Genomic DNA, 21,118 nt, shown 5'->3' with positions numbered 1-21,118 from the left:
TTTTCAGGCTTGTCAAATAGTGAATGGGTTTCTAAAATTCAGTTTCTTACACATTTTAATCACTGTGAACATGCCATTTGAACTTGTCATGTTTATTTCGTAAGTGGGAAAATGGGACAGAACTGAACATTAGCCAACTGATTAATTACATGGGATAATTATTATTAAAATATTTACTCATTAGAAAAGGCTGGATAACATTAGTTACATGGAGGTGTTCTGATTTAGCTTCTAGATTTCCAGACTCTCACTATTGTTATTAACTAGTGACTGCTAAAAATGAAGTGTTCGTTTAATGCAGAAGAAAACTTATGAAAATGTACCACTTTTCAACAGCTTTATAGTACGACTGTAGCCTTTTCAATGTGTCTCTACGGAGCGCCATTCCGAACCCAGCCAGGTGTCAGTATCTTGGCGTCTACATGATCAAGAATATGGAATTTCGGTGTGACCCAAATTACATGTGCATGATCTTCCAGATTCTTAAAAAATAGACCCAAATTACATCCTTTTAATAAGAATATATGCTAGATTTAGCGTTCATCTTTAATGATTTATTTTCTTCCATACCTAGGCATCTATTGAATATTGGCCCGGTTATTTAAGAAAGCCGCAATACTAGGTCCCTCCGATCTTTTCTTATCAGTATATTGTAGTTTAGTCTTGAAAAATAGCGTTAATGTAAGTATGTTAGTAGAATCTTTAGTATCAGAACAATTAACCCTAACCTCATTTTTTATCAACTAATTACACAGAGAGTGTAAAACACACTTAATGTCTTGACTCCGTTTTTTCACTCTTCACTTAAGTGACTAGATCGGTAATTCAATCTCAGATTTTTCTGCCCTCTGTTTCCAGAGGGAGGATTTCATACTTTCAGGTGACAAAAAGTAGGAAAGCTTGGAAGCTAAAGTTATACCTGAATTGAAGCTGTTTGTAGAACTTAGAATACTCTGCCTTTAAAAAAAAATCATAAGTAATAAATATATAATTAATTTATACATATCTTGCCTTACATTGGCTTAATATGTCATATAAATATGAATATTTTTTAAAAAATATACTGCTAATGAAAAAAGCTTAGAACTAAAGCAATAATAAAGCAACAAATATGTTTTCCTACAGTTATACCACTCAAACTGCTATAAATAATGTTATGTAATGGTTTGTCCTTATTTTCACTTATTCAATAATTTTTTTAAACCTCCACGTTTGGCAATACCCATGTCTGAAGGTGAAACAGAATTGCTATTGTTCAGTAAAAACAAAACCCGCAATACCTGTCATTGCAATGCGTTGGGGTTTTTTCATGAACAACAAAAGAAGATACTTTTGTTACCCGTGCAAATAGTGTTCAGAATACTAATTTTTATACTGAACTATCCTTATGTGAGAACCACAACATAATGTTGTCCTCGAATAAATTAACTTTAATCCAATATAATTGCATGTCTTTCCAAATCTAGGTTGGAATTAGGGTTGTGATTATAAAGTTGGCCAAAAGACATTTGATATTTAATACAAGAAACCTGTATAAAAATCATAGTTCTTACTTAACAATTGTGTGTATGTAGGAACAGATAAGATTACAGTCTGCCAAAATTACTTAGGAAACGTCGTGTAATTCTAACTCAGAGTAGCATGCCCTCCTAACATTTGGAATAAAGGTCAGATTGTGTGCACAAAATACAGAATTAAGATTGCGTTTATAATCCTCTTGCCTCTAATAAAGTCCTCCTGATTTTTATTATCTAGAGGCAAAATTAAAAAATAAATTTAATTAGAAATTACAGAAAAATTGCTTTGCTAAAAGAAATAGTATTTCTCTTTTTCTAAATCATTTTGTGGCACTGCGGAGTGGCAGGACTAGTAGATAGAGTACTAACTACGCTGCCTGCCTTTTGGGGTACTGTGACTCGGCAGCGTATGGCTCCTCTCTGAGTAACGCTCTCACTGCGCCCATCGTTGCGCTCATGTCGGTCTGGTCTCCACCCCTGCCCCGGACAGCCACGGATCCTGAAAATGAAGGGACTGCTGGTCTCATTCCCAGGGATCTTGGCATCCTGCTTTCTCTCCTTCAACCAAAACAAATTTCAGAAGCGTCTGAGGTGCGCTGTAGGTCATCTTTAATGTAACCTATGTCTGTGAGGATACCAGAATACATGACCTGTGTACGTATTGAGGATACTGTACTCAGTGGCTTTGAATTTTCATGTCTGTTTAGGATCTCAGTTACAGCTTCTAACTCACCATGTCAGATACTTTATCACCATTTCTTTTTTTTTTCCTCCAAAAGCTGATGTTAATGTTACATTTCAAAGGCAATTATTTGGCTTTAAACTTCCCCCTTCAGTATTTGCATACTTCAGCACTGGACCAGTACATGACTATAGGAAAATGGAACTGGTTGTAAATCAGACTAAATCAAAGCAAAGCCAAGTAGCCAGTTTTCACTGCTCATATGTAAGACTAAACTGTCAATCTACTTAAGGATATATAAAATACATTTAAGGACCTAGGATATTAGTCACAAATGCATTTTTTTTTTTGTTTTTCAGGGATTGTTCCGCAGGGTTTTGTTTGTTTGTTTTTAAATCCGGTTCCACTTTACTTGGCATTTTCCTTTTAGCAGAGGTTTCTGAGTTTACTTTCTGAAAACAGCTTGCTAGCTTTGCTTCAGACCTGATTCTTATTAACAATTCTTCAGTGATCTGGTACTAGTTACCCCAACGACTCACGTCATTCTCTTGACGGCACCGCTTGAATAACCAGATAACACTTGGAAAAAATCCTAGATGCTATTGTTTGATTAATTTTCATTGTCAAATTAGTTATTTGCTTTTATATTGAACTATTTTGATCTAGCACCCCCTTATGATAACAGCAGGGATTCCACTGCACTTTTCCAGACTCCAAGGGAGTCTCTTCTGTCTTGGTTACCTGTATTGTTTGGGTACCCCAGTGTGAAACTTTCAACAAATTCATAACCCCTCTAAAGCACAATCCTGTGTGTAACGGCCTCCTTGGTGTCTGCAGCAGCACCCGGCACCTTACGATGTCACACACCTCAAGTACCAAGTTGCATTTATCATCCTTACGCAAGTAACGCTGTCTTAGGTCCGTTTCCGAAATACTGGTGGATGTTACCATAAGAAAAAAAATATTGAGGGCTGAACTGAGATGAAAATGAATGTGGAAGGGCCTAAAAGATATATTTGAATGTAGTGGTAACTTGATATGAGATAATTTATTCAGGTTTATGTAATCAGAGTACTCCCTAGGCTTTATTTCTCATTTCCAAGAAGGTCCTGGCAGGATGACACGTTGATGTCTTTTAGGAGATTACAGAGGCTTCCGTGTAATATTTCAGATACTGTCTTGAAAAAATTGCTTTTTGCAATGTCTCAGTGGAGGGTTCAGTAATTTGTTTTGTTACCGGAAACAGGTATTACAGTGGTGACAATTTTTATTTGTTTTTCAGCTGTTCTTACAGACAATTTCATCATCTTGTCATTTGAGGACCATAACCAACTGTGCCTTATTCAGTTTACAAAGAAGATGGATTCTCCTGATGTAAACAAAAGACTGGAAAAACTTTCTTGTTTGGACTTTAAGGTATAGTTGTCAATGGAGACTGTAAATACTGCAGTAAATTTACATTAGGAATCACCGGTAATCGCTGATCTCGTATAGCAGTATAAATTGCAAGCCTTTATATAACTGATCAGAACAGCTCAAATTCTAAAAAGGACAGTTATTGAAAAGTCAAAAAAAATCATGTGGAATTCTGAGTTAATGAGTTAAAATACTGTGCCAAAAGGGATCCAATTTTCTACTGTATTTAGGTTAAGGGCTCAGACACACAGTTGAGTTACCCCTGCTTAACAGATTACCTTGTGTCAGTTGAGCAGCAGTAACTGACCCTTTGCACATTCTCAGCATCTAACAAGCATGAAGCAAAATCTGTAATGGTAAACCTCAGTGTAAAAGATTTAAGCTAATGTGTTTTACCTCTTGTTTGCTGTGGGCTAAAAACGCACGCATGGTCAATTACTATGGCTCAGCTGATATACACGAAGTCATGAAGTTATGATAATTCAGTCATCTGTCTGAGCTCTGAGACTGTTGTAGTTCTTTGCAGAAAGCTTAATTTTCCCTCTAGTTACAGTAATCGTATTGTTGGGAGAGTTGGTTTTACAATTAAGCCGCTGAGCTAGGACTCAAGATACAGAAGCTGAGTTTCTCACCACTGACAAACTACGTATGTGACCTTAGGCAAGTGACTTGGTGCCTCTGTATCTCAAGTCACTCCTTACACAGTGAAGATTAAAATACTCCTTTTTTCCAGCCCTTTATGTATGGGTGTGTCTATACCACGGTCACAGCAGTAGCTGAAAGGTAGTTTAGAGGTAGCTGAGCTGGCTTTAAACTAGCCAGCTTGGATGTCAGTAGAAACCAGCTCATCTCAAGCTGAATTACACTGTCTTGGATGAACTGGGCTGTGTAGACATGACTTATTTTGACCATAAGCTCTTTGACATCAGGGCAGTGGCTGACCTGAGGTGGAAGTGCTTGGTGCTACAACAGTATGCAAAAATAATCAGCCAAAGACAATTAACTTTGAACAGGCAGAGTAGGAAAGGGGCTGCATCCAGTTCACTGCGAGAATGAAGAAGAGACAAGCCTTTGCCCAGGAAATGTAGAAAGATGTAGTAAGGAAAAAGAGAGAGTTTGTATTTATTTCAGACTGGATAAATGTTAAGGAAAACAATCTTGTGCTAGCAAATATTTTCCCTTGACAACCCCTCAGTAATTTGCTTCCTCACATAAGGGAGTTTGCATCTGCAAGGCAAGCTTTTTAAGGATGTGTTTAATTTAAGTTTTGCCGTATAACATTTTAACTTCTTGCTTGGTAGAAATACTTTCTGCTAGGATGAATATCTAATACATTTTCCAGGCTGTTTCAGTTCAGGGCCTCTTTTCAGCAATGACTTGTGTTTGCGAGATTGATCCAACCTCTATAACGTGGATTTGAGACAGTTCACTGTTCACCAGGAACTGAGCTGATACGTAGTTTACTTTAAAATGATGGGCGCTTGTGCCTGGCCTATGGTGTTTGTTAAGGTTGTGCTTTAGAAGCAAGGGTGGTGTGGGGTTGTTTTTTTAATAGCTCTAAACTTCAGCGAAGAAGCTGTGGTGAGCTGAAGACTGCCTTCGTCATTTAATTGTGAGGGCCATAGCTCCGTGCTTAATTTAAGTTTAGAAAATATATTTTCATTCTAGGTATTGCTGGGCATATTTTGGATCTAATGGTTATGGTGTTTTTTTCTTGGGAAAGAAGGAAAGCCTAATCCATAGAACACTCTCTCTGCCCTAGGAAACCAGAAATATCTGCTGTCCTCCTTAATAGGCTTGTTATGTTCAGTTCTTTGCTGACACAGCTGAGCTTCTAGAAACGCCTCCATGTCCAATGTTAACTTTGCTTTCTCTTGAAATCAGTGGGAATCACTATGGATTATTTCTTTGCCAGCCAAAAAAAGGCATTTGCATTTTTTAATTGAATGTTCTTTTGTGTGAGGCTTGCTTAGTTAGGCAGCTAAATATAATTTTTATTATCTTCAAAATTGCACCAGTGTGAGCCAGCAGAAAGTATTATTCACTACTGCAATAATATTATGTCAGCTCTCTGCGTTGAGTTAGAGTTCTTCGTGGCTGCTTCTGGTCAAACTTACAAAAGCTAAAAGATCACAGACACAGTCAACAGTAGCGTCACTATCAGTAGTAACAAAAGAAACACAAGATGGGCCTCAATTGCAAATGTGCAAACTTGTAACAATACACGCTTTAAGTGTTGGGTTTTTTCCAAGAGAAACTGAATTAAAAGCTAGCTTGCACTGGTATAAAACTACCACGGGATTAAAATATGGAGCTAAGATTTAGGAAATTTGAGTGTAGCCTTCATCTCTGCCTCTGACGCTCGGTGTAGCCTTGAGAAATGTACGTAATATTTGGGTTTAAATTCCCATTTCTACAATGAGGAAAATGCTTGCTTACAATCATATGTAACAATATAATTAAATTTCTGTCATATTTACGTTGTCATTTCTTTGGTACCTGGACAGAAGCCAACTTCACGTAGTTCACTGTCCAGCCTCATGGTGGGCAAAATTGGCAGGGAACGCTAGGCAGTACTGGGCTGCCAGAGTGCTATTAATAATAAGAACAAGTCAACCATGCTTTCCTCCTCACAGCTTGATATTTATCCAAAAGTTGTTTTCTTTACACAATACATACCTAAATGGAAGAAATACTTTCTCTATCCTCTTCCTTTCTAAACGATACCACCTTCTATTTTATTTACACTTTGAAAAAAGAAAGGAAGACTTATTGTATGAATCACTACAGTCTTGAAGGCCAGCAAAATATAAAAACAACTATTATCATTTGCCTTTTCTCAGTGGCGTTAGTCCGTGTTTGGAAGTGCTGTGTCTAATGCAAGACGTAAAGGTTTACGGAAGTTTTGTGGCTGTTATTACATGTGAAATTGTTAATAACAGTTAACGCTGCGATACAGCACTAATTAATATCTGAAAGTATTTGTGGTTTTCCATCCTAATAAATGGCATATCACCAAAATAACGATTTATGTGTAGTTTTAATTCAAGTATCAGCCAGCTGTTAACTTTTATGTGTGTTTTATCTTTACACTTCTAAAGAGTATTTTGACAGGTAAAACACAGGATATTCTGAAAATACTGACCTTTAGCAAGTTTTTCCCATTTGTGGGTTTTTTAATCCATTTCAATTTACTGAAGGAGGAGACAGTACAAGGAGTTAAATGTTTACTGTGAGAGAACAACATTGGTAATTACTTTGATTTCAGTTCCTTTTGATGTGTATTCAGGGGATGAAGAGGTCAATAATATTATGACCATGCAAATAGAAAAGGGTTCTTTTTGACCATATAAAAAACAGCAAAGGATTATTAAAGTATTAACCTTGATTTTAATGGCCTTGGTTGAGTGGTGAGATCACAATTTGGATGAGCCTGATTATTTACTAAATACAATACATAAATGCAACGGGTTCTTAACACCCATTGCACTCTGGCATTATCGCATTACTGCCATCCTTTGTTGCCTTGCAGACAGGAATATGAAAGCAATCTGTCATGTAGTGAGACTGGCTCCAGAAGCATTTCTCTGATAAGAAGACCCCCTGCCCTTTGCTAGTGTCTGGTCCAGTAGGCTTAGCCATGCGCTTAATCCCCAGAAAGTGGTTCGATTATTGCTGACCAGCAATGGCAAGATAGTTTTTTTTTCCCCTAGCTATCAACCTTCCATTAATTCCTTAAGCAGAAATGCGGTGCAATCTATATTTCCTTGGCATGTGTCACCCAGATGGTGCACTGCTCATGTTTTCAAATAACCATGCTCCAAAATAACAGAGTTTGAATAATAAATTCCACAAATCCTTCCTGAGAAAGAGGCACAATTCTCAAGAGCTGCATAAACTTTACGCATGATGCTGTAGCTCATCCACATTATGCAGAAAAGTATATATTCTCTTGCAAAGCGGATGTTTGTATCTGGATTCCTTAATTTGGGGAGGAAAAAGAAAGATATATGTTTGCTCAAACACTGTAGAATATATTTAATATTTGATTATGTCTTAAACACTAGCCTTAGCTCCCTGGTCAGCTTCGCAGAACTTGTAATTTAATATGGCTAAGCTTAAATCCTATGTGTAGGTCGATGCTGTCAAGCAACCATGACTGTACATTTTGGTATTGATTGGAGTCATGGCAGTAAATTCCTTCTTAACTCACATTCCTTTCCTTCCCAATCCCCTCCCCATAGATAAAAGTGTGAGCATGTCTTTTGCTGTCTGAGGAGATATTTTTTACGTTTACAGACAGCCTATATGAAGATATACGTACGCAGTCCTCTGTGTATGTATACGTTCTCCTTCACACACCAAAGTAAATGCTCCCAATTGCTCCTACTGTGCTATATTATCACCTCAAATATTTCCTGCATTTCTTCTTCCATCAGATTTCTTACGTTGATATACTTGGACCAGAAGGTAGAAGGATGAAACGGCACCTGGCAATAAACTGTATGCAAGATATGGTCATTTGCTGGTGGTCAGCAACTAGTGATGGAGCATGGCCTTGGTCTCCTATTTCCTGTGAGAGGGACAGAGCCAACCTATTGCTGTTAGGCTGGGCACATGGCAAACTGGAGGTAAAGTGCTGAACTCTCATTACGTGATTTTTCGGGTTTGCTAAAGAAATAACTAGTCAACGTAAATGTGTATTCAGGTAGATACAAAGAACAGACGTGATAAAAACAGGAGAAAGGAAGATCAGCCATTCTAGTCTTAAAAACAAAGGTTCGTTATTTAATGAAAAGAGCACCTTAGTTAGTGTGTTTACTATTTTCACTTCAAAACTGGCAATCTGAGAAATGCAGGGAAGTTAGGTCTTTATAATGGAATAGCTTTGGAACTGCTAACACTGGAAAGAAAAGTGTCGGAGTAGCACTAGAAAACTAACCTGAGTAAGAAACTGTAGCTGCTGCACGCTTGTCTAATGCAATTATTTTACATTGTCTGCAAAGTTAACTGATAGGCATTTTACATCTATTTTAAGTGTTTTATTATAAAATTTTAGCTACACCCAGACGCTGCTTAAATTGTTGCTAGGAGTATTGATCAAATCAGGGACCAATTTTTTTCTTAAAGAAAAAAATCAAAATTCCCCATCTACAGGTGGGACTGTAAGCTACAAGTCAGAACAAGGCTACAAGCTGACCCTCTTCCTGACACTTGCTTAGCTTACCTTTTTAGGCAGATGTTTCCATTTCATCTATTTCATTTTTATTTCATCTATGTAAGAATATTTGAATCCAGTTTTTATGTTAGGTGAAAACGTAAAAATGAAGCTATCTGGGCATACTCTGAAAAGAACTGGAGCCTGAATTTAAAATGTAAAAGCTGTTCTGGACTAGCATCTTGTGTAGATGCTCCTGTATTTGGAGTTTTATTTTCAGTTTAGCTTAAGCCACTGCTAATACGGACTAAAAAGGCACTGACTGTGGGAGAAGAGCACAAACGTGAGGATCAGCTGTGGAATAGCTGTTCTGCAGTAGCTATTACAGGCTATTTCCCTGTAGGGAAAAACCCTAAGTAACACTTTAGAATAAGCTGCTCTTATAAACAACATCCTGTTCTCTTTAATTAGGGAAGATGTAAATGTTTTAATATCTTGGAATTATTACTTTGATAAATAATATTAATTTCAGTGAGGTTTTTTTCCCTTGGGATTTTCTATACATTGAAAGCAATAGGGAAAAGGTAGTTGAGACAGCCTTTCTTTCTTATTTTGGTCATTAGTCGCTGTAGAATTTAAGTTTAAATTACCTCCAGTTCTGCCTCCTTTACTTCTTTTCAATTGACCTCTCTCCACTAGCGGTCATCTTTGACTCATCTCTCTCCGCCGCCTGATACACACCTGCAGTTCGCAATTCCCCCTGCAGCTATGCCCAATCACATATAAAAATTACTCGGGTAGCTAAAACGTGTGTCTCTTCTTTGTAAGTTTTTTCAGCCTAGTCCCTGGGCCAGTTTGATATGATGAAACTTCATCCTACTACCATTTCAGATCTTAATTCTTGCCATGGCTTCCGTACGTCCAGGTTCTGGCAGCGACATTCCCATATGCCTTTTGTTTCCTTCCCACGTCTTCCAGAAAGCTCCCTAATCCCAACATAGCAGTTTGCAATCTCTATTTTTGGAGATGTTTTTTAGAGACTCATTTCATCTAAGAAATTCACAGAAACCACCCTGTCAGTTTAAAGCTTTCTCCGTTTCATTTTATATATTATAGGGAGATTTCCAAATTACAGCATTACTCTGCATCTTTCAATACACCTTGTTTTATCCTTTTCTGGTTTAGACTCTAAATTGCTCAGGGCTGAGGCTGTCTAGTATAGTCCCAAGCACATCACTGGTGCTTAACACAATAATGATAATAAGCATTCACTGAGCCTTTAGGCCTAAACTCATAATCCTTTTAATTTAGCCCATATTGTAATATAAATATAAGAAAATTATTTTTAGGAGCAGAACTGCCAGATTTAACTGTTCAGTTGCTTTCCCTTTTCTGATTCTTTGCCTGTACTTGTCTGTTTTAATTCTAAGATCTTCGGATGAAATTTCTTTTCCTGTATTTGTCAATAAAATACCAAGCACTATGCCGGAGCTATGGAAAAGTTAGTCATGTACAGATGACAAACTATCTTGCTGGTTGTCGATTAGTCTGTTCCATGTACTTACCTCTTGGATGCTCAGTGGGCTGCTGTGTAAGGCTCAAGACACTCTGCCTATACGCTTCCCCTGTGTATCCATGACGAGTAACCTACGGTACTGTTTGGGTTTTAGGGTTTTTTTCCCTTGATTTCTCTAGCGCTCCTCATGGGCAGTAGTTAAGTTCCCGTGCACGGATGGGGGATGTCATAACCCAGCAGCTCTAGAAGTAGTGTCAATCCCCAATCTGCAATTAACTGAAGTACATTTTTCCCCTCCAGAGTCTTGGAGGGGAACTTTGCCTTAACACCTTTAACTTCTGAGGGTCATTTGATAGCTTAAACATGAGCAAAAACATAGTTAGTGTTTCTAGACAGCCTCTAAACAGTTACTCTCTAGGTCAGATACCGCAAAAATACAGTGTTTCTGTACGCATGCTTGCTTGCCTCTCTTTGCCTCTATTCCCTTACCATTTGTAGTGTTCCTCAAGTGTAGACCTGGAATAAAAACATGACATCCATTACTATGCATGAAAGGAAATCCATATTTATCATATTTGACCCATAATATGAATTTTCTCCTGGTAAATAATTATTGTCAACAGAAGAAGAATGAGAAGCATGAACTGATACAGTTTAGAGCATTTATCAAAAAGAAGTGTAGTAAAATAATACCACCAACATTTTACTGAAAATAGTAGTATCGCTTACATAAAAACAGCATTATTATCTAGAATTTAGAGAAAAGCAGGAATTGCTGGATGTCTAGCCCGTAAAGAACTGTTTGGCATATCGGGTTTATGAAAAAGGAAACCAAGCCCGAGGAAATGAGCGGGCGCTACCCACAGCCGTTCTACAGCACCTTGCCGCTGACCTACGAAACCCACAAAAAGATCTGCCGGCTGCCGACGCTCTTATTGCTGTGGCGGAGCAAAGGTAAATGGGGCGCTTAGGTGACACCCCTTCCTCCCTGGAAGAGTTTTCTGAGTGGTATTTGCTGCCCACCAGAAGAGTGCTTATCAGGGGGAGGACAGGAGTAGCGCTGGGACAAGGCGACTCAACCCCTCGTCGTGATAATATCCTGTAACGCACGTTGGGCACTGGGGTGATTCCCGTTGCGCACACAGCGTTTGGGGTACTTAAGCAGCTTTTCAACTTAGTGGAGGAAATACATTTTACGTTTCAAATACTCTATAAATTTGATTTGAATTGTGCTGTGGCACTTAACGTTTTAACATTTGCTACTATTAAGGCTAAAGGTAGACATTATTCCTTTAAATCCAGAAAGAACTCTTTCCTTGCAAATCTTGACTTGTTTTACTCCCTTACTTTTTTCACTGAGGTCAGTGTTTGCTGTGTTGAATGCTGTGAGATCTGATGAGGAATCGTCCCCTGAAGAAATGAAAGTGCTTTTCTCTTTAACATATGACACTGTTTTGGTGTGCGACGTACATTTATATACATGCATGCATGTTGCTGCAGGACTCTTTGTTGAACCTTTGTCTGCTTTCTTGAGTGCTTTGGTTTCCTCCAGTGAACTCATTCATTCTCCAATTTATTTATTTAATTATTTGGGAGTGGTTTCTTTCTCCTTTGTTAAAGTACCAATGATCAAGGATGTTATTTAAACTGTCTCCCCGTGGAGATAATGCTGGTATTTTGATTTCAAAACCAGAAGAGGAATCTTCCAGAAATCATTTCAAACAATTTGCTATGAATAAATAGGATCTGATGTGAAATCATCCTTGGATTAAATGCTTTGAGAGAAAGTCATGTTAAAATCAACATGAACTTTATTCTGCAAACATAAATTAACAGGAGGTGATGATGCCGGGGCTCAGTTACTGTAGTACTTTGCATTTGTCTTTGCCGTGTTTATTTTCACTCCATTTAGTGCTAGTGCGAGTCACTGAAATTATACTTCAATCTTGTGGAAGAAATAATTTGCCTGAGAGCGAATATTATTTTTCTTTCTCCCAAGAGATAATATTTAATAGCTATTGCTTCCACATTGTGCCTCAAACTCGTGAAATAAACACAGCAGATGGTTTATGAGTGAGCTATCCTGCAATTACTGTAGCACCCAGAAAAACAGCTCCGGTGTGTGACTGAATAGCTGAAATACCTCTCACACACGTATAGCAAAGAATGTAAAATCCATGGTGTCACACGGGGTTAAAAGTTCAGTGTGGGATAAAGATGATGATGATGATGATAAATTTTGAAAGAAAATAAGAATACATGTTGGCTGAAGGTCTAAATAGTAAGATTGCGTGTGGGACTGTAAATACAATGCAGCCGAATAAGTAACCTAGAGTAGGAGCCTTGCATTTTTATGTTAGAAATCTTTAAAAATAGGGTTGTTTTTTTTCTTCCATCTTCACAGTGCTGTATTTAAAACTATTTTACTCTAGTGCGTACTACACTTCCCACTCTACATTTCTAATTGAAGTGTTTGTTGTTATTTGGAGCCTCACTGCGTGAAATTAAATAAGCATTTTTTTAACATCCGTAAAATAAATCAAACATTTTTCTCATCTGAAAGACACACAATTCAGTCACAGCAAGCTTATTTCTCTGTTTCTTTTGTTTTCTTTTTTTTATCTGCCTGGTAAGCCAATTTTCTGCTTAAGAACTACTGGTTAAAACTCTTATTTGGTTTGATATGTGGACTTTATCCTTTCCCAGCACTCTATGCAAAATACTTAATTTTAAGTGTTCGAAGATTTGCACTGCAAAGCGTGATACTGCCCACACAAGCTAGTGCTATTATTTCTTTCAAACATAAAATGAAAGAAAGTATTTTAACTGGCATAACTGAGGCCCCTTATTTACAAAGGTTAACAGATTCCTTTACTTGGATTGTTATGATTTCCAACTCTGGGATTTGAGAACTTGACAGGTAGAGTATCCCTCATACTGCAGATTAGCCGATGCAGAGCACAGGCAAGGGGAAAACAATATAGAAGTGCAGTAGTGGTGCGTGACTGTCACAGCAATAAGGGAAATATGCATAAATTATGTGGACAATATTTAAAAGCATTTGCTATTTTTTTGTAGCGTACATGTCACAAAACTAAAAGGGACTTTTAAATTTTTTTATCATTTATCTATTTATTTTACAGAAAGTAATTGGTTTTACTTCATGCAAAGTACTTCCAGAAATCTTCCCTTGAAATCCAAGGCTAAGCACCGAGTCTAAGATTTACGGAAAGCACTTAACGTTGAAGGGGATTATACACCCCGCCATGTGATATTACTTCTCTGTCTTTCGAGATCCGCTGCCCTGTCCCCTCCTCCACAAATCCTACAGTTGTCCTACCCACTGCTGAGGGAACTCCTCCGGCTTTTGCCATCCCATTCCCCAAGCAAATGTTTTGATAACTTAAAGATATATTGCTATTTTAATGTTCCCCTTTAGGGTTCCACAGAACTACTGCTCACCGGGAAGGAATCCCAGCGGATTCCTTTAAATGGACTGCTAAAGCACTCTGTGCGCTACCTTTACTAGCGTGTGGCTACTTACCAGATAGAAAAACAATTGGCAGGTAATGGAGTACCATCTTCTTGGAAAGAAAAAAGGTGTTTTGATTGTTAGACTTCTTATTTTTCAAAAGCATTATCTTAGCCTTATTAACAAGTTCTGTAGTTGTATGTCTCTCTGCATGCAGTTAGCGGCATGAAGAATTAATAATAGAAGTAATTTCTGACAGAGAAACTCAAATCTTCCCTCTCAGATGAAAGAGAATATCCATCTTTTTCCCCTTCAGTGTGCCAAATACCAGTTACATTCAGCAAAACTGGAAACCAGAACAAAGAGGTCTCTCGGCTTGGTACTCTTCCTCCAAGAGTCCACTGATGCATGAGAAGCAGCTTATCTGTTCCAATCTAAGGAGAAATGTTTCTCTTGTTTTCAGCCAGAATAGGAACAGTAGTGTCTAGGAAAGTTTCCTTTAAGCCTCATTTGTTTAAACATTATGTGAAAACTTATGTTTTGAAATGCAGAAAATAGTCTTTCTCTCCTTGCAGGAACTTTTTCCTAGTTTAGAATTGTGTTATATACAGCAACCAGCCCTACCCTGGTCTTCATTTCAAGGATATGCTCTCAAAATTATGGGAAGCTAGGAAGCTTCTCGTCTCAAGGCTCAATAAGTTAGACTTCCAAAATACAAGATTTTACTTTGTTTTCAATTCAAAGTAGTGAGCAACGTTTTGTTCCACTTTTGCTCTAACGAGGCAGAGCAAAATTATTAATTGTATTCAGTTTGCTTGCTGACTCTCAAAGGATCAGATGACAACATTTATTTTTCTGTGACTATCTCCATTGCTGTTTTCCAGCACTCACTCCTGTGGAGTTGTAAAATCCATGTTTTACGTGCTTTCTTCTCTGTTGTCTTAACCTTCAAGGCCAGTCTCTCGTCCGAAAGCTTTCAGTCTTTCATCTCTCATAGGCTTGATTATTGTGTGGATCTTCATGACTTTCTTGTAGCTTGTGAGGAGATGTCCAGAGAGGAACACTGGTTTTGGATCAAAATATGTAGACGAATAATGCAGTGCATTGAAACCTGCCACAGGAAGACAGAAATCTGAGTCCCAGAGGGCCTCAAGGCTCATTTCACAGAAGTTATGGAAGCTTTGAAGACTTGCTTGGGCAAGATTTCTATTTCACGTATTTGAAAGGCACCTACCTGTGTCTGTATACATACTCTTAGGGAAAACTGCAGAACAAACAGTAACACTTCACTTTGTCTTTATTTGGGGTTAGAGAGCTTGTGGTCACAGTAATCCTTTGTCCACAATAACCTCTTTTACGGGTTTCCTTGCTATGCAATTTAACACCCTAATAAGCCACACATTTCAGCGGTTCTAACATCTGCACACTAGCCACTGCACATCTTGTGGGCATAAATGACTACTTGCAGAGGTTAAGTCATTGGTGAGGGAATGGTGGAGGTGAGAAAATGTTTTGCAGACTATATAATTTAATTTTTTGTTTCCTCTTTAGAATATATATTCATTGATTGCTACTCTGTTGAAATCGGTTTATCTGGTTTTCACAAGTTGGACGCATTGGCTTCTCTATTAGAAGCTTTTGCATTAAGTGGTTCTTTGCATGTCCCTGACTACTCCTCTTAAAGTAGCTAAGACTTTTCTATTAACCAGCAGCTGGTTTGCAGCCACAGCATTGCAATAATCCTTTTTTCTTTCTTTTGCATGAGAAACCCTTTTGCTGACAAAATAAGTAAACTGTCAAAACAAAACATCCCAATCAGTCTGATGAACATCCCGAGTAACTTGTTTATAAATTCATCGGTTGCTTCTGAAGTAATGGGTGGTACGCAAAAAAAAGCTTAATTTCTTATTCTCCTCCTTTGCAGGATGAAAGGCTAAATTATATGTTCAGTTCGTCTTGTGATCTGTGGAAATCAAATTTAAACTGCTGTAACATTATGTGTGCATTTCTGTTTTCAACCGGAAATTTCCAGATTTCCTCCCTCGCCCTCCCTCTGCCTTTTAATCACATTTGTTACCCCTTTCTGTGTAAATGGTACTTGCATACCACCTGGGCTCAAAAGAAGGGGTTTCCAAAATTAGTGGCAGGTCAGCAGCTTTAGTTTATAGTGTGAAGAATGCTGTGGGTATACCTGAGGGTGGGGTTTGGCTCAGTTTGACATTTTCCTTTCACTCTTCATTTCTGCATGAACAAACACCAGCAAGTTTCTGACTGCCTTCCACTACTGTCATTCTTCTAGAGACATTGGATTTCTTTCTCTTTCAGAGAAATAGCTTTTCATAAGCTAATCTGCAACTTACCTACAGCTGGTAGTTCTCCCACAGTTTCCCTGCTCGAGTCCTGTGCACCACCTCTCGCTCAAACCCATATATTATAGGACATGAATCTTCATTGGTCTCCACTGTTGCCTCCACCACTTTATGGTACTTCCCATGTTTCCACCCTACAAATTCTTGCTCCTTGCCAGCTGCTGTCTTTGTATCATATTCTGCTTTGTGTTCTTCTTCCAGTTCATTCAACCTTCAAGCGCCCCTAAATGGTCCCCCTTTTCTGCTATCACAGATTCCTTTATTCTGCATCTAAAGCTATATGGCACCAAAGAACATCTACCACCTACTCATTTGGCAATGTATAGTATACATTGTTTAAACATGCCGTTGTTTCTACCACTACAGTGAAATATTTTCTGTTACCATGGCCCAGAGCAAATGATCAAAAATCCTCTACATGTGATGCTCAGAGTAACCTATCAGAAATTTTTCCAGAAATGTTGGGATTTCTCCCCCACCCCACTTGTGAATAATCAGTTATTCTTTTATATCAGTCAGCTGCTCATTTCTCTTACCAACACTGTTAGGACCATCCCCTCTTTTATCTTCTATTCTGCTAGCCTCTTAGATACTCATGACAAACAAATAGGGCTCAAACTGTATTGCAGGGGTTTTTAATCAAAGGAATTAACCTTTTAAAAGTTAAACCAGTAGATTTTACAACTCCATTTCTAAAATGTGTGTTTGTTTTAGCTTACTGACCCATGAGAAAGCGTATTTGCAGCACTCTATTTTTTAAATCATCAAAGTAAGAATAAATTGTTACAAACGACTACCAAAACGTTTTGGATTTTTTTCAGGTTCTGAGTTACGTCCGTACAGAATGGGATCCACTCGATGCTAGCTTCAGCACTAATCAGCCTTATCAAGTTTACACAGTAGAGCACTCCGTCTCCCCGGACAAAGAGCCCATGGCTGACAGCTGCGTCTACAAGTGCGTGAGGAACAAAATCCAGTGTGCGACAGTCACCAGAATACCGCTACGATCCAAGGCCATCAGCTGTTGCAGAGACGTTACAGAAGACAAACTAGTCCTGGGTTGTGAAGATTCGTCGATCATTCTGTACGAAGCCTACAACCAAGTGACTCTGTTAGCCCAAGCAGAACTGTTGCCTGCTTTAATAACCTACCACCCTTCCGGAGCCATATTCATGGTTGGTAGCTCTCAAGGGGAGCTGCAAGTTTTTGACACAGCACTGTCCCCAATTAAAATTCAGCTCTTAGCACAAGACTATTCACCTGAGGCAACTCTGCAATTCAGTAAACACTTTGACGTGCCTAGCAGCCTCATCCAGATCCAGTGGGCTGCTCCTCAAGTTGCGTCTGCCAGCACTGACGGCAGAGATATTCATGATCTTTTGTTGGTTAGATTCGACAAAGGACCCTTAGGAGTACTTCACTTTAAACTCGGTAAGTTACTGAGCCCATCTATTGAACCTTGAGCTCTCAAGGAAACGTCTGTGCCTCACAAGTGTTTTGTAGTTTGAAAGCAACACCCTCATTTTAGATATATGGGACTGTAGCCTTAAAAGCACGTAGTTCCAACGATATCTGAGGATGTGGACCAAGGAGTTCGTTATGTTTCTTTTCATGTGGGGTCTGACAGAATAAGACCCTGATCTGTTGTTGGATCAGGGTCCCATTATGTTCCCTGCTACTCTAATAAAGCAGAACAATTTCTCACACTGCAAATTCTTTTATTCTGTAGTATATAATTTTAGGAATTGTATTCATTCTGCAGTAATACCCCTAACAAGCTAAAATAAGCTATTTTTAATAATAGGATAGTAATGCCACTTTCTTTCCTAAATTATTTTTCTGTGTGTATGATGCACCTGTCCCTTCCATTATAATCTGTATTTGTCCCAGTACTCTGTTCTTCCTGACTTTAGTACATGCAGTAACACCATTTCTTTCCTTGAAGACTTTTCACCCAAGAAGGAAGGTTTTCATAACGCTCAGAGAAGTTTGGTCTCTCAATTAATTTCCCAGGAGTTGTGAATAAAAGAAGTAGTAATAATACTAATTTTAGAATCCATATAGCACTTCTCATTTTAGGTGTAAGGAGACTTTAAGACAGTAAAACCATAACTATCGTCACTTTACAAATAGAATAACAAGAAGCAATAAAGGAAAGCTAAAAGGCTTCCCAAGAGTTACACAACGAGTCAGGGGCTGAACCAAGAATAAAACCCCTGCGGTTGCTCATCGGTGAGAGCTGTATTCATTCCATTCAAGTCAGGCAAGTTACAGTGGTGCAAACCCACTGTGAGAGCTAAAAAAACAATCATGCTTCAATCTTCTGACTACCAAGGCAGTGTTTCAGCAGGGCAGACAGCCATGTCGAACGTACTCATCCTGGAAAATTTCAGCATTTTGCCCATTGTCTGCCCAAGGAAACAGGATTGCCTTTGTAGATCTTTACAGGAGTTTTTTTATGATTCTTTTGTATAAAGCTATTGAGATTAGGAAGAAGTCTTTTTAAAAAAAAACTAGGTGACAGTAAGGTTTGAAGATCTACTTTATTTCTTTACCGATTGAGACATCCATGTGCTTTTGTGGGGAAGCATCCTGTCTGAAAGTACTGCAGAGCTAGACATTTGAAAGACTGAATTTAAAAAACTTAACTAAGTCTGCCACGGCAAAAAAGGTAAATTAATATAATAGGATGTTAGCAACAAAAATGTTGGACTGGCTTATAGTTGTATAGTTTTAAAAGAGCTGATCCAGATTATTACTACTATCCAAAAATACGATTAAAAAACTGTTTACAAGTTATCATTTATTTTGAGATAATTCAGCTGCATTATGTTCAATGACAGGTTTAATAGTTGCAGAGTACCCCAGAACACTAATTATAACAGCTATTTGATGTTTTTGTGCATGTTGGCCATTAAAAAAACCCCTCTAAATTACCTCTTACCTGTCAAGCAGAAGGCACTCTACCCACATCTACCTTGCTTTTCTTCAGTCCTCCCTTGTGGGCTTCTCTCACAACAGCTTTCCAGAAAGCACAGCTTTCCCCTTGCTATCTTTAGCACATTTATGTTCTTATGAAGGCAAGCAGGCTCTCAGTGCAGGGATTTAGAGGCCTTTCCTGCTAATTGCCAGCTTGTAAACTTAATTGGACTGTCTCCCTGGGCACCGTTCCTAAATCAATTAGGCAGTGAGTTGGCTGTCACATCTTTTTCCCAAGCAGGTTGCCTGGAAGCGCACCACCCAGGAGAAGTCAAGCATCCAAATGGGAAGATGTTGACCTCTACAGCTGAGAGTTATCACATTTTAAAATTCATTCTGTATAATTACTGTAAAATCTCTTCTAGGAAGAAGGCAAAGCTCTCGCTATCCCTCCCTTCCTCCCTCTCTGTAGTCCGCTGTGCAAAAATATGCTGTTCTCTATTGCACCCCGGTTTTCAGCTTTAACCCTCTTCTTCTCCGTTTGCCACGGTAATGCCGTGTTGATTAGTCGGCCCCTCTTCCCCACCTCAGCAGTTTTTAGGTCTCTGTTATTTAAGAAACACTGCAAATGTAAATTATACTGAAAATTTAGGGGTCCGTGACAGGAAAACCCAGACAGGCATTCAGGACTGAAATAAAATCCATAATTAATTCATGGCTTGGAATTGTTTCCCATAAAAGTCTGTTAAGAAACGATGTTAATGAGAATAGGCAAATATGGTTTTACCTTCCAGCTGACATACTACGATTTTGGACAAGATCTGTGAATTCTCCATCGTGCTGTCTAGCCAGATTTATTTCAGGAAAAGATTCATATTAAATTTACTCTCAAACAATAATGGCAAATATTTTTGGTGTCTGATGCCAAATTCATTTTCAAAAGCATTGCGGCTTCTTGTCGTTGATGTCAACCCAGATCTTGGATAATGCCAAACTGGGTAGTGGTGCCAGTGGTTCAGCATTGCTGGCCTTGAAAGGCATTTGAAATATAATATTATATTTAATTAGCATGCAAATAAGTATTTTCATCTTCACTTAGTGATTAATGTGAAGATTGCCTAACTTATATAATACTTTAAAAACACTAAACATTTAAGAAGAATAAATTCCACCATAACAATTAGATGTTATCACACATACACAGGTTAAACATGGCTATTACACACAGTATAATGTCCATAGGCTTTAATACATGCAAATGTAAAGTGAAATACAATAGACAACCATGTCTTGTCTTTAATGACACTAAAAATCTAAAGTATTTCTCTATTACAAAGAATAAATATGTAAGGTTTTTCCCCCAAAGCATCAGATCTGTATATGCAAGTTCTCAGCAGGTTACTTGTCCTCGAGCTATAGTTGGAAGTTTTCCTTTTTTTTTTTTTTTTCTTCCCTCAAATCTTATTTTACATCATAAACAGTAGTCACAACTACATTTATGAAAATTTTGAGAGGTCTGCTTTCTATATATTGGGTCTGCTTTTCTCTGTTACCAGACTTTTTTTCCCCAGCCATCCTACAGCTGTAGTATCAGTATTGAAATTCAGCTTGTTCCCTTTCTCATCAGAATTTTTTCCTTAAAATTAGTACTGACTATCAACATGAGACTATAGATTGAGAAAATAAAAAAATAACATTATGGTTTTATTTAAAAGGAGGGGAACAGTATATTTATTCTGGTCTCATTCTGATACCTGGAGCAGTAGTGATAAAGACTACTCTAGCACAGCGACCCAAAGCAAGCAGGAATTGCTCAAATGCCGCGCATGGCCTATGTCACACCATCATTTGGCTGGGCAGAGACAAGGAATAACATCACTCTCTGCAGCTTTTCAGCCACCTTTTCTGTTCAGACGCTGAGACCTACAAGTCAAGAAACATTGAGAGTCTTTCAATGTCTACTTTTCAGCAATTGAGTGCAGTAGGTAAATCACGCTCTCATGGAGTGGGTGATGTGTTGCTCGTTTTTTTCCCTTATGGAAAGCATGTTCTCGTTTTCATGTGCAAGT

At 38.3% G+C, this 21,118-nt stretch overlaps 1 protein-coding gene across 1 annotated transcript in view; it reads left to right on the top strand.

The window, feature by feature from the left end:
* The window catches only part of WDPCP (WD repeat containing planar cell polarity effector), a 107,781-nt gene that overhangs the window by 15,439 nt on the left and 71,224 nt on the right, over positions 1-21,118 (top strand). The window contains exons 7-9 of the mRNA XM_059828600.1: positions 3,482-3,615; positions 8,055-8,246; positions 16,952-17,561. Coding sequence (XP_059684583.1) covers positions 3,482-3,615; positions 8,055-8,246; positions 16,952-17,561 — 936 coding nt within the window. The remainder of the gene's footprint in view (positions 1-3,481; positions 3,616-8,054; positions 8,247-16,951; positions 17,562-21,118) is intronic.

The sequence above is a fragment of the Gavia stellata genome, chromosome 23, assembly GCF_030936135.1.
Source record: "Gavia stellata isolate bGavSte3 chromosome 23, bGavSte3.hap2, whole genome shotgun sequence".
Taxonomy (NCBI): Eukaryota; Metazoa; Chordata; class Aves; order Gaviiformes; family Gaviidae; genus Gavia; species Gavia stellata.
This window is presented reverse-complemented; position numbering and strand designations above follow the sequence as displayed.